Source organism: Psammomys obesus, unplaced genomic scaffold, assembly GCF_907164565.1.
Source record: "Psammomys obesus unplaced genomic scaffold, mPsaObe1.curated_primary_1811, whole genome shotgun sequence".
In the NCBI taxonomy this organism is placed as follows: Eukaryota; Metazoa; Chordata; class Mammalia; order Rodentia; family Muridae; genus Psammomys; species Psammomys obesus.
In genome coordinates, this window is record NW_026593286.1 from 7,236,065 (window position 1) to 7,248,203 (window position 12,139).

Here is a 12,139-nt window from a genome sequence, read left to right on the forward strand (position 1 = left end):
CACACACACACACACACACACACACACACACACACACACACACACACCTCCCCCCTCCCAAATAAACAATACCAAACAACCAACCCAGAAGCTTTCTAAGAATCTAAGGCCTGAACCATGTTATCACTCTTTGAAATATAGAAAAGCAGTAAAATTCTTTTGTTTAAACAAAAAGCTACTTAGGTCTATCCCCTAACAGTTGATTTCCTAAACTGTCTTTGTGAACTCTGTAGGCATAGTCTTTTTGGAATGCCTTTAAAAACAATCTTTAAAGTTCTTAAAATTAAAAAAAAGGTATATTTATGACTCATATTTATAGACTGATGCTAATTTTTTTAAACAAATGATGTAACCTGGCTTTCCAAACTAAAAACTTCCCTAAAGGGCAAGCAGATTTCAGATGCAGTGAATCTATCTCATCAAAGCAAAGGGCACCTGGCTTAAAAAAGAAAAAAAAATAGGTTTTTACAATTAATACAAGAAATTAAGAACAACATATTCCTCCTCCAAGCAAAGCATGGAGATGGCCCAATTACAATGCACACAGGTTATTAATGTTTCTGTGCAATAATAAACAGCAATGTAGCACTTCGGTATGTTCTCGGCCCCCCCAGGAGAAGCTAATGTTCAAGCAGACACACTGCCCTCTTGCAGTGACCTGCACTAATCTTAATTCCCACTTCTGCTCTAAAACTAGTGTTCATAGATATATTAACTCTGTTGGAAAACAAGACTAACCAGGCTCCACAGGCCTGATTAAATCAGCACTGGAAAGCTTTTCCTTCCAGCCTAAATGAGGAATATCAGGGGTCAAAAAGTCAGATTCCAAAGACACATACTTTTTAATATGTCTTCTCTGTGGTTTCCTGCTCATGGCTACAAGATTTATGGCTAGAATTTTCCAGACCTTAATTTTCAAATGTAGAATACATAATCAAGAATAGCTACACAGGCAAGTTTAAATTAGTAGCAAAGTATTTTATTTTAAAAGTTCTACAGAGAACAAGTGCACCTGAGGATAAAACATCATACCCAGGTGAGCAGAAGGGTCATATATTTTAGGCCAGCTTGAGTCACATAGTGCTACTTCAAACAAAACAACACAAGAAGTTCCCAAACCACAAAGCAAACAACAACAACAGAATGTCAAGCAGTAATTTCAGTGGTAGAAAACTTGCCTAGTATACTTCAGGCCCTGGATTCCATCTCTAGTAACACACATGCTCTTGAGTGTTTTTTTTTTTTTTTTTTTGTTTTTTTTTGTTTTTTTTAAATGCAGGGTCTTGCCATGTTGCCCAAGTCAGATTTGGGTCTGGGGTCAAGTGAACTTTCCATATCAGCCTCCACAGTAGCCGGGACTACAGGGCCTAGAGGGACTACATGATTCTATAGTTCACGCTTGAGTATTTTTCTATTTCCTTACTGGGAGCCCAGAATGTAGGGTATAGCTTTCCTTTAGTTTCCACCGTGAAACTCTCTTAATCAGTGATTCTTTCCATTCTTACATTGTTTGCCTTTAATGTCAAATGGCTAAAGAATACATTATTATTTTTGTCTAAGGTCATCATTTTCCACTGCTAATAGAAAACTGGATGCTATAGAAGAGAAAATTCAATTGCTTAGGCTCTCTGTATCTACAGGTCTCTCATGAGTTACTTGTGTATACACATTTATCTGGAGGTCAGAGGTCAATGTCAAGTGTCTTCCTCAATCACTTTCTACCTTACTTTTTGAGAAAGGGTCTCAACTGAACCCGGGGCTCATTGCCTTGACTAGGCTGGCTGGCCAGCAGGTCCCAGGGACTCTTCTGTTTCTGTCCCCTCAGCACTGGGGCTTACAGGTGCACACTGCCATACCTGGATGTTATATGGGTGTGGGGATCGAACTCAGATACTCATGCTTGCATGGTAACACTTTACCAAGCGAGCCTCCACAGCTCCTAAATGTTCTTTTCTATGAGACATTTGAATGACTATCTCACACCAGTAAACCCAAGATATCTTTTAACACTAAAATAGACTTTGCTACAAAGTCTTCCCATAAACTAGATGTTTAAACTTGAATTTCCATGCAGATCATATTCTCATATGATGCCTTTATAGATCAGAACCTAAGAGCCAGCGGTCTCAATCAATGGTCAAGGTGATACACATCCCCATTCACTACTTGTAATCAGAGTATACAATGTTCTATAGAATGTTTTCAATTAATATTTTAATTTTGATACATGCCCTCCTCCATAAATCATATTCAAGGATTTAATTACCTCTGAATTAATTCATTTAAAACATTAGCAATATCTCCAGGGTCATTTTTTTTAACTTTTTATTTATTTATTTTTTTAATTTATACAGCATTCTGCCTGCATGTGTGCCTGCAGGCTAGAAGAGGGCACCAGATTTCATTGTAGATGGTTATGAGCCACCATGTGGATGCTGGGAGTTGAACTCAGGACCTTTGGAAGAACAGCCAGTGCTCTTAACCTCTGAGCCAGCTCTCCAGCACTCCAGGGTCATTTTAAGGGCTTAAAAATATGTACCAGTTAGGGGCTGGAGAGATGGCTCAGTGGTTAAGAGAACTGGATGCTCTTCCTAGAGGACCAGGGTTCAATTCTCAGCATCCATTGGGAAGCTCACACCTGAAACTCCAGTTCTAGAGCTTCTGACACCTTCAAACAGACATGCAGGCAAACCACCAATAAACATAAGATAAAAATAAATTATATAAAAAAATGTATTGGCTTAAGAAAAAAAGATTAAACTGAAAGTTGTCATTCTATAAGCAAAAAATAAAATAAAAAAATTTTCCCCTTTCTTTCAGAGGCTACATGGCCCCTCCCACTGGTCCTGTGTCCTGCTTGGTTATTCCTCGATGTTCTTTTTTCAACTGCCTCCATCATGCATCTCTGTGCTATTTCAGTGGATCGCTATATAGCCATCAAAAAGCCAATTCAGGCCAATCAGTGCAACTCCCGCGCTACTGCATTCATCAAGATTACAGTGGTATGGTTAATTTCAATAGGTATGTGGGAAATGCCAAAGGTATGGGTGGAGTGTTTAGCCTTTATTTCCATATGGCCAGCAATGCCAGGTCTGGTACCTAGGAAAATTCAGGTCAATGCAATCCACTGATAGCTAAGTACTTGCACAGCACATTCACTGTGCAGCTTCTGAACCATGCTGTAAGTAAAGTCTAAGTCAGCAGTAAGTCCATGTCTTCAGAATCAACCAGTGTTTACTAAGCGCCATCCTAGAGCATTGGTATTTGCCAGCAAATCATTAAAGTAAAGCAGCAAAAACTGAAATCCATCTTCAATCACACTTAACAGTATAAACAAGAAAGGAGGAAAAAGTCTACCGCACCAAATTTTCTAAGCCGGTAAGACCATAAACTCATCCAGTAGGGTCAATGTTCCCATGTGCACAGACTAAAGGCAGTTAAATATCTACTTTAGTGTATTAACTGTCAAAAACTTAACATTCACATTAAGCTAATGTTTAGAAATGATTTACAGAAAGAATTCAATTTCCCTTCAACTGATCTACACTTCTGCGTTCATCTTTTTGAAGATTATTAATTTTTATTCTGTGTATGGGTGCTTTGCCTGCACGCACGTGCATCTTGTGTGGGCCTCGTGCCCGAGGAGGCTAGATGATGCAGTTTCAGTTGGCTGTGAGCTGCTTCTCCAGTCTGTTATCATCTTTACTACTCAAAGATAGCTGCTATTAGAGGACCTCGATGAAGTTCGTTCAAAGCTCTCCTAAGTTAGTACCAGAAAAATAAACTGGCAGGTTTGTAACAAATGAACAGACCAAAGGATTCACTGCTTCCTAATAGAATATGTGTTTTTGAAGAGAAAAATAATTATGAGCCCTGAAGTATTAAAGGAGGAGAAAAGAAAACAACTATTGCTTACTTCTGTCTAATCAGTATTGGAATGTGCTCAGTAAAGCAAGAAAGACACTAAAATTATCTTCACATTGCTAAAATAATGGGAAAAGCCTGGGAATACACATACATGGCATGGGAAGAAGGAAGACTTAAGGAACTGTCTATTCAGAATACAGACTTTTATATCAAACAGCAGATGAAGAGGAAAGTGAACTGCCTAGTGAAGGAAGAATAGCAGAAATAACAAGGTCGGTCAGGAGTCAGCAAACTTTTCTCTATGAAGGGCAGGAATATGATGATAGTTTGTTGGTCAGAAGTTATCTAAATTAAGGCTAGATAATATGACCTTATAAACATCAAATTTTTACTAAGTATCTATAATGTTCAAGCTTCTAAGAATATATGGACAAAAGCCTGGGGAGGTAGCACACACCTTTAATCCCAGCACTTGGGAGGCGGAGGCAGGCAAATCTCAAGTTTGAGGGCAGCCTTGTCTACAAAGTAAGTTCTAGGACAGCAAGAGCTAGCTATACAGAGAAAATCTATCTTGAAAAGAAACAAACAAAAATAATAACAAAAAGAATACATGGACAAAAAAGAAAAAGGGCTGACAAGATGGCTGACTTAAGCAGCAACTTTTTTTTTTTTTTTTTAATTTTATGTGAAGGTGTCAGATCCTTGGAATTGGCAGTACAGACAGTTGTGAGCTGCCATGTGGGTGCTGGGAATTGAACCAGGGTCCTCTGGAAGAGCAGACAGTGCTCTTAACCACTGAGCCATCTCTCCAGCCCCAAGCAGCAACTTTTTTTTAAAAAAGAGCATTTTGTTTTCTCTAAAAAGTTAGAATTAAAACACACTAAAATACCAAAAGATAAAACTGTTAGGTGAGACTGTACAACCTCAAAGATAGTTACATCTAAAAATAAAGACACCGACTTTCCAAATTCTCTCTGAATTAAGTATTCTGGGCATTAACCTTATCTTCTGAATTCTTCTCCAACCTGAAAAATGGCAGATGTGCTCAGTTAGAGTCCTTCTATCTGTTGATAAACCCCTGACAAATATGAAGGTGTAGGACTCCGGAATTGTAAAGTACTCATTAACATGAAGTCACTACAATAAACTCTCAAAACAACTAACATAAGAATAGGTCATAAAAATGACTCAATTTATCTCACTCTGTCTTCCTTAGGTATTGCCATCCCAGTCCCTATTAGAGGGATAGAGAATGATGTGATTAATCCAAATAACATCACCTGTGGACTGAAAAAGGAACGTTTTGGCAATTTCATGCTCTTTGGCTCACTGGCTGCTTTCTTTGCACCTCTTGCGATCATGATAGTCACCTACTTTCTCACTATTCATGCTTTACGAAAGAAAGCTTACTTGGTCAAAAACAAGCCACCTCAACGCTTAACATGGTGGACTGTGTCCACAGTTTTCCAAAGGGAAGAATCATCCTTTTCATCACCAGAAAAGGTGGCGATGCTGGACGGTTCTCACAAGGATAAAATTCTTCCTAACTCAAGTGATGAAACACTTATGAGAAGAATGTCCTCAGTTGGAAAAAAATCAGCCCAAACCATTTCTAATGAACAGAGAGCCTCAAAAGTCCTTGGAATTGTGTTTTTCCTCTTTCTGCTTATGTGGTGCCCCTTTTTTATTACAAATATAACTTTAGCTTTGTGTGATTCTTGCAACCAGACTACTCTCACAATGCTCCTGGAGGTATTTGTGTGGATAGGCTACATTTCCTCAGGGGTGAATCCTCTGATCTATACCCTCTTCAATAAGACATTCAGGGAAGCGTTTGGAAGGTTCATCATCTGCAATTACCGGGCCACAAAGCCAGCAAAAGCACTTAGAAAATGCTCCAGTGCACTCTACTTTGGGAATTCAATGGTAGAGGACTCGAAATTTTTCACAAAACATGGAATTCGAAATGGAATCAATCCTGCCATGTACCAGAGCCCAATGAGGCTTCGAAGTTCAACCATTCAGTCTTCATCAATCCTTCTCCTAGATACACTTCTCCTTACTGAAAACGATGGTGACAAAACTGAAGAGCAAGTCAGCTACGTATAACAGAACGGGCAGTTCTCCTCTCACTCAAGTAAGGTGATGAGCGCAATGCAAGTACACCAAGAAAAATGCACAGAATAAAAACTTATCTCCTGAAAGCAAGAGTTAAATCCTAAGGCTGTCCATTTTAATTATCTAGACAAAATCAAAGCATGGATAAAGCAGTTTTGTATGGCTACAAACAAAAGCAATCCCTACTCTGGCTTTCAAATTCGATAAAATTAAATGTCAACAAATTCCAGTCTTAAAAAAATGTGATAAGTTTTTAAAGCTCCTAACTATATGTAAAGTTGTGCTAAGAATAAAATAAAATGAAACAAAAATGTTAACTCTAACGTTTTTAAAAGCAGAAGGCAGGACCAAAAGACAAAGCAATGACTATTAAGACTAGAGGGACAGACCGGTGCCTGCCATGCAAGAATGAGGACCAGAGTGAGGGTGACCTGGGCCCACATAAGAAGCTGGTAGAGTGTTGCCTGCCTGCAATCCTGCTGCGGGGGAGGCAGTCAGGAGGACCCCTGAGCTTGCTGGCTTACTAATCCGATGAGCTCCAGATCCAGTGGGACCCCACACCTACAAATACACCTGTAAAGCCTAAAACCGAAACAACAAAAACCATGTTGATCATATTTGGAGCAAAAGTGAAGAGTGGCTTTAATGGCACCATAATTTTCCTCAGTCAGGAAGCTATCTTGACAGAAGGGGTGGAGAGGACAGCAGTTAGATGTCACACAATATAACAGACCTTAGAGCAGAACTGTTAATAGGCATTTGATCAGCAGAGGCACGTCCAATGGAAGAAGAGGACAAAGCAGATGAAACTGTCCTTGGGTACTTGAACCACATTGTACATGCTGAAACAGGAACTATGGACCCTCAATCCAGAGGCCTAAACAGTACGTGATCTCATAAACCGAGGTTACAGCTGCCAATGATGCAGTTGAGCTTCTGGCACAAAAATTTTCATTTATCTTGCTTTTTTGTTTTTGTTCATTTATTTGTTTGTTATTTCACCTTGCATTGTTACAGCTAGAAATGAGTCAAACCTGTACTGAACAGCTGACTAAATTTAGAATTAATACTCAGTTTAACCCTTCGGTTTTTGCACCCATGTTTTGTCCCACTCATAACAGGGATCAGTACACAGTAGTCACTGCTGACTGCTGATGCATCATTCACTGCTACTCATGCAAACGATGAACAAAGTCAGGCTTAGGGAGGTGGCAATAAAGACAAGCCCATTCCTCGCTTTGCCATCTCAAGCTGACCCATACCTAATGCTCTATCTCTAAGCCTTTCTAGGCAACTGAGTTTAGGATCATTATAAAATTGTACGGGCTATGGAGAATCTCAACGTAAGTAAACCGGACATATATTCCTCTAATGGCAGAATTAAAACATGAATCTAATGCACAGACCCCAACATGTTTCATGTATGTATGGGCTCTGTATCATCTGCCAGGAAAATTATATCTCAAAATTTTAATTCATTTGTCATTAAAGCATTAGCCACTTTGCCCTAGTGGTCTTAATAGTTTCAACAGCATAAGGATGTATTAGTTTGGTTAAAAAAAATAATTTATACTTCCACATCTCTCCCCCCCAAATAAAATAAACAAAAGCCAGACACAGACGAAAATCACTCCATTTTGGTTGGAGGTTGTAATCTGATGCATCTGCCATATGTTAAGATTTATACTCTTGTCATAGCATGTTTCCCCTTCCTGATGCTACAGAGCAAACCCAGAGCCTCATGAACACCAAGACAGGTGTCCTATCACCAATCCACTCTCCAATCCCAAAGAGACTTGCCAGACATCTTACTGATAATATTCTAAGATCTACACTGTACTTTATATTCCTGGAAGCACACACAGTTGTTTCAGAAGCTTTAAAGATAATTACAAGTAATACTGCCAAAGCGCTACCTAACATGCTTGGTACTATTCGCAGATTTCTATTACTGTGTAAATATATACACACCTACAAAAATACAGAACCTATGAACTAGCTTCAGATATTACTTAAATTTTTAACCTTATCTATAGCTAGTGAGATCATTTTAGCATTTCCAGAACAATCTACTGATTGAAATATAACATCAATATCAATTATTTGTGAAAAGAGACAACATAGTTCCAAATTTTTACCACTAGTAGTTAATTATAATTTCTATTTTATGAATGCTTAAAGAAATCTGTAATTTGATGGGGCCAGAGAGATTACTCAGTGGTTAAGTGCACTGGCTGTGTGGAATTACGGGTTTGAACCTCAGCAACCACATGGTGGCTCACAACTGTAACGCCAGTTCCAAGGGATCTGATGTTGATAACCAAGCGGTGCACAGATAGACATGCAGGCAAACACCCATACATATTAAACAACAAACAAAAACAGCAAGTCTCAATACATGCAGCAGGCACTACCAAGATACCTGTCAACTTTTTTTACAGCTGTGCTTTGTTTGTTTTGGGTTTTTGTCTTCTGATAGAGTGCTGCGATCTAACGCTATATCTTGCAGATGACAGAAAATATCTCTACCAGAGCTACATCCCAGTCCTGTTTTTAGCACTGATCATAACCATTATAAACAATAACAGTCTACAAATCTGGAGAAAGACTAAAAACAGTACAACTGTATGATCTATCTTGAGAATAAAGACAGTAACTCAGATGAGAATTTTACACAAAGATAATTTAATTTGAGAAAAAAAATGAATAGATGGTTTTGGTATTTATGTCCAATAAACATTATCTAAAAAGAAATAAATTCTTTAACCATTTAAGTTAAATGACTACAGGGTCGTCTAAAGAGTGATGTCTAGAGACCAGAGTGATAGCCCATGCCTGCAATCCTACCTAGCACTTGGGAGGCTGAGGCAGCATGATTATGAGTTTGAAGCCATCCTGGGTTACGAAGTCATAATGAGTTAAAGGCCAGCCTGAGCAAAAACTGTTTCAAAAACCAAAACGCAATTCTACTGGGGGAAAAGGAAGACAAAATGGAGGGCTCTGGAAAGATGGCTCAGCAGTTAAGAGCATGCATTTGCTGCTTTTGCAGAGGATTCAGGTTCTATTTTCAGAAACCATAGCAGTGGCTCCCAACTGCCTGTAACTACAGTTCCAGGGGATCTGATGCCTGTTTCTAGCGCTTATACACATAAACTAATCACATACTTGAAAGTAAATGATGTCAATGTGAAAATCACGTAAGATTTTAGACAAGGCAGACACCTCTCAAATATTAAAGGAAACAAGGGAATTTGAGAATAACAATATTCTGTTAGAACCTCTTCAAGGAAGACAGAACTCTGAGAGAAGTACATAGTAGAGAAAGCTAGATTTATCATGAGACTGTTTGGAATCGAAGGCTTATCATTTAGTTACACAACAATGTGAACTTTGCTAACTACTGCGAAATTTAAGGTACTTAGCTAAAAAATATGTATGCAATATGGGCCAGTAAAATAGCTCAGCAGGTAAAGGCACTTGCTGCCAAGCCTAATGATTTAAGGAGAGAACTGACTCCCACAAGTGTTTTTCTCATCTCCACATGTGTGCTGTGATATATACATGTCCACAGACATATATATATATATACACACACACAAATAAATGTAATTAAACATTTTAAAAGAATACTTATTGATTTCTAAGTTCTCTTCATCTTTAAAAATAATAATTGAACTTGTTTGGAGGTTCTTGCAGGGGAGCGCAGCTACTCCTACACTCTTGACCAAAGACCAGTCCTCCTCTATTCAGGGAAGGTCACCCTCCTCGACCAATCATGCAGCTTTGGGAGGGACGCACATGGACTGGTGAGGGAGGAAGGGGACAACGGCCTAGCCAGCCAGATCAACGGACTCAGGACTGGGGAGTGGCATGGGAGGGAGGGAGGGTGGGCTACAGCTGGGATACAAAGTGAATAAACTGTAATAAATAGATAAATGAAATGAAAAATAATTGAAGAAAATGCCTTAAAGTAAAATTTAAAGAACTTTTTAATTTTTTAACTCTAGTCCCTTAAAGAAACTGAACACAATTTCTTCATCTATAAAGAAGTTTTAGGCAAGATAGTCTCTCAATATTTCTTAGCTCTTACCTCTTCAAGAACGTATTCTGGAAAACAATTCATAAAGGTCCTTCAATATAAACTTGTAACCTCAGCTACTTAGGAAGCTGAGGCAGGAGAATCACTTGAGTCCAGTTCAGGACCAGCCTGCATAACACAGCAGCAAGCACGTAACTCATTTGACTTACTAGCGCCATCTGCCTATCATGGTATGAAGAGTTTATTTACAAAAGACAGCCCATGGGTGACACCTGCTGCTGAAACTAGGGATTTAGCACATGTATGAGACATAGAAAACACGGGCAAAAAATTAAAACAAGCAGGGATTAAGAAAACTGAACAGAAAAAAACTATTTTAAGCAGCTGGGTGTGGTGGTGCACGCCTGTAATCTGAGCACTCTGGGAGGCAGAGGCAGGTGGGTCTCTGTGAGTTCAAGGACAGCCTGGTCTACAAAGTGAGTCCAGGACAACCACGGCTACACAGAGAAACCCTGCCTTGAAAAAAAAAAAAAAAAGACTAATTCTCAAACCACAACTTTTTCTTTTTCACATACACACTGTTCTCACTCTCAACTTCAATGTGGTCAAGTATTTTAGTTTCTATTTAAGAAATGGTATACACACATAATCTGAAGCTAGAAATTATTACCTGAATAAAATGAAGCCAAGTGATTCTACTGCTGCTCTCCTGACATCGTCATTAACATCACTTACCTAGAGAAGAAAATTTAAGATGATTTTAACACACATTCTATTAATAAGCTGATATAAACTCCCCATCACTCAAATATAAATTAGGCCTTAATATTTCTTCATCAAGTCTTTCTCCTTACCATGCATATTAAACATATTATATACCTCAAGTATATACAGTAAATAAATTTAAGAAATAATGAAACACATGCAGTTTTTAAAAGTCTTTCCTGGCACACCTTTAATCCCAGCACTAGGAAAGCAGAGGAAGGTACAACTCTGTGAACTTTAGGTTATTATTTTCTTCATATGAAGTTCAAGACTAGCCAGGGCTATATTGTCTCAAATACTAAAAACAAAAAGACACTCTTTCCTTAATTTAGAAAAAATAAATCTAAGAGTTCCTCCTTGAAGCATCTTAGATGCCTTTGCAGCCTGGTGAAGCTTAAGGTTCAGAGCCACTTAAGACTAATTCTGCTGTATTATAGCTTTTCTGAGTAAGGAATGCCCAAGCATTCCTTCAATGTTGTTTCCAGACAATATGCCCCAAGATCAAGCAAAATACAAATGCCAACAATAAAACTCATAGTATGCTGACTATGGTGGTTTAAGTGAAAATGGCTTCCACAGGTCCATAGGGAGTGGCAGTGTTGGGAAGTGTGGCCTTGCAGGAGGAAGTATGTCACCGGAACTGTATCAACTGTTTAAAATTGATGCTGTTTTCCCATTGTCAAGATGACTGAAATTCACAAAGTGACACACGGAATGAAAATGATTTGAACTGGCACTATTCTTCTTACTAAACTACACTGAGTTTGAGAAAACTATGGAAAAGCCTGCTGGAAAGCATAGGCATCAGATTTCTTGGGCAGGAGACCTCTTGAAACATAGCATGTTCCAGTTAGGGGTACCTAAAGCTAATTTCACTGGCTAGAAAAAGTGGTTTCTTGATGCTCTTTAGATTTACCTGTCTTAGGATGACCAAAGAGTCTCACATGGTCTTGTCTCTTAAAAATGAGGATGCTCCTTGGGGTAGTTTCAGGAACTATCTTTGACTGGTTTTGAAGACTATTCATGCTCACACAGTACTGTTCTATTCTATTTCATTCTGAAAACCCACTGTTGAATTACGAACTACTGTGTCCAATGAATGTGAATATGAACTTGAGGCCACTGATGGGTCATATAGATGATGGTCACATATACAGTGCATATACCACATACCTACACTCTATTGTCCACCTGTAAAGTTTCCTTTCTGCTTTACCTACCCCTGAAAGAAATCAAGAGAACTTACAGCAACATGTAACAGGCGTCGAATAGCTTTGTTGTTACCAGAGCCACAATAAGCCATGGCTACAGTGTACATTCCTGATCTTCGAAGAATTGGGTCCTGAGAAA

The 12,139-nt window shown here is 38.7% G+C and overlaps 2 protein-coding genes across 2 annotated transcripts in view; one reads left to right on the plus strand and one right to left on the minus strand.

The window, feature by feature from the left end:
* The window catches only part of Htr2b (5-hydroxytryptamine receptor 2B), a 9,587-nt gene extending 3,611 nt beyond the window's left edge, over positions 1-5,976 (plus strand). Inside the window, exons 2-3 of the mRNA XM_055616518.1 lie at positions 2,821-3,021; positions 5,084-5,976. Coding sequence (XP_055472493.1) covers positions 2,821-3,021; positions 5,084-5,976 — 1,094 coding nt within the window. The remainder of the gene's footprint in view (positions 1-2,820; positions 3,022-5,083) is intronic.
* Positions 1-12,139, minus strand: part of Psmd1 (proteasome 26S subunit, non-ATPase 1) — a 68,533-nt gene that overhangs the window by 30,668 nt on the left and 25,726 nt on the right. The window contains exons 15-16 of the mRNA XM_055616517.1: positions 12,036-12,131; positions 10,695-10,759 (exon numbers count right to left, since the gene is read on the minus strand). Of these exons, the coding sequence (XP_055472492.1) occupies positions 10,695-10,759; positions 12,036-12,131 (161 nt within the window). The remainder of the gene's footprint in view (positions 1-10,694; positions 10,760-12,035; positions 12,132-12,139) is intronic.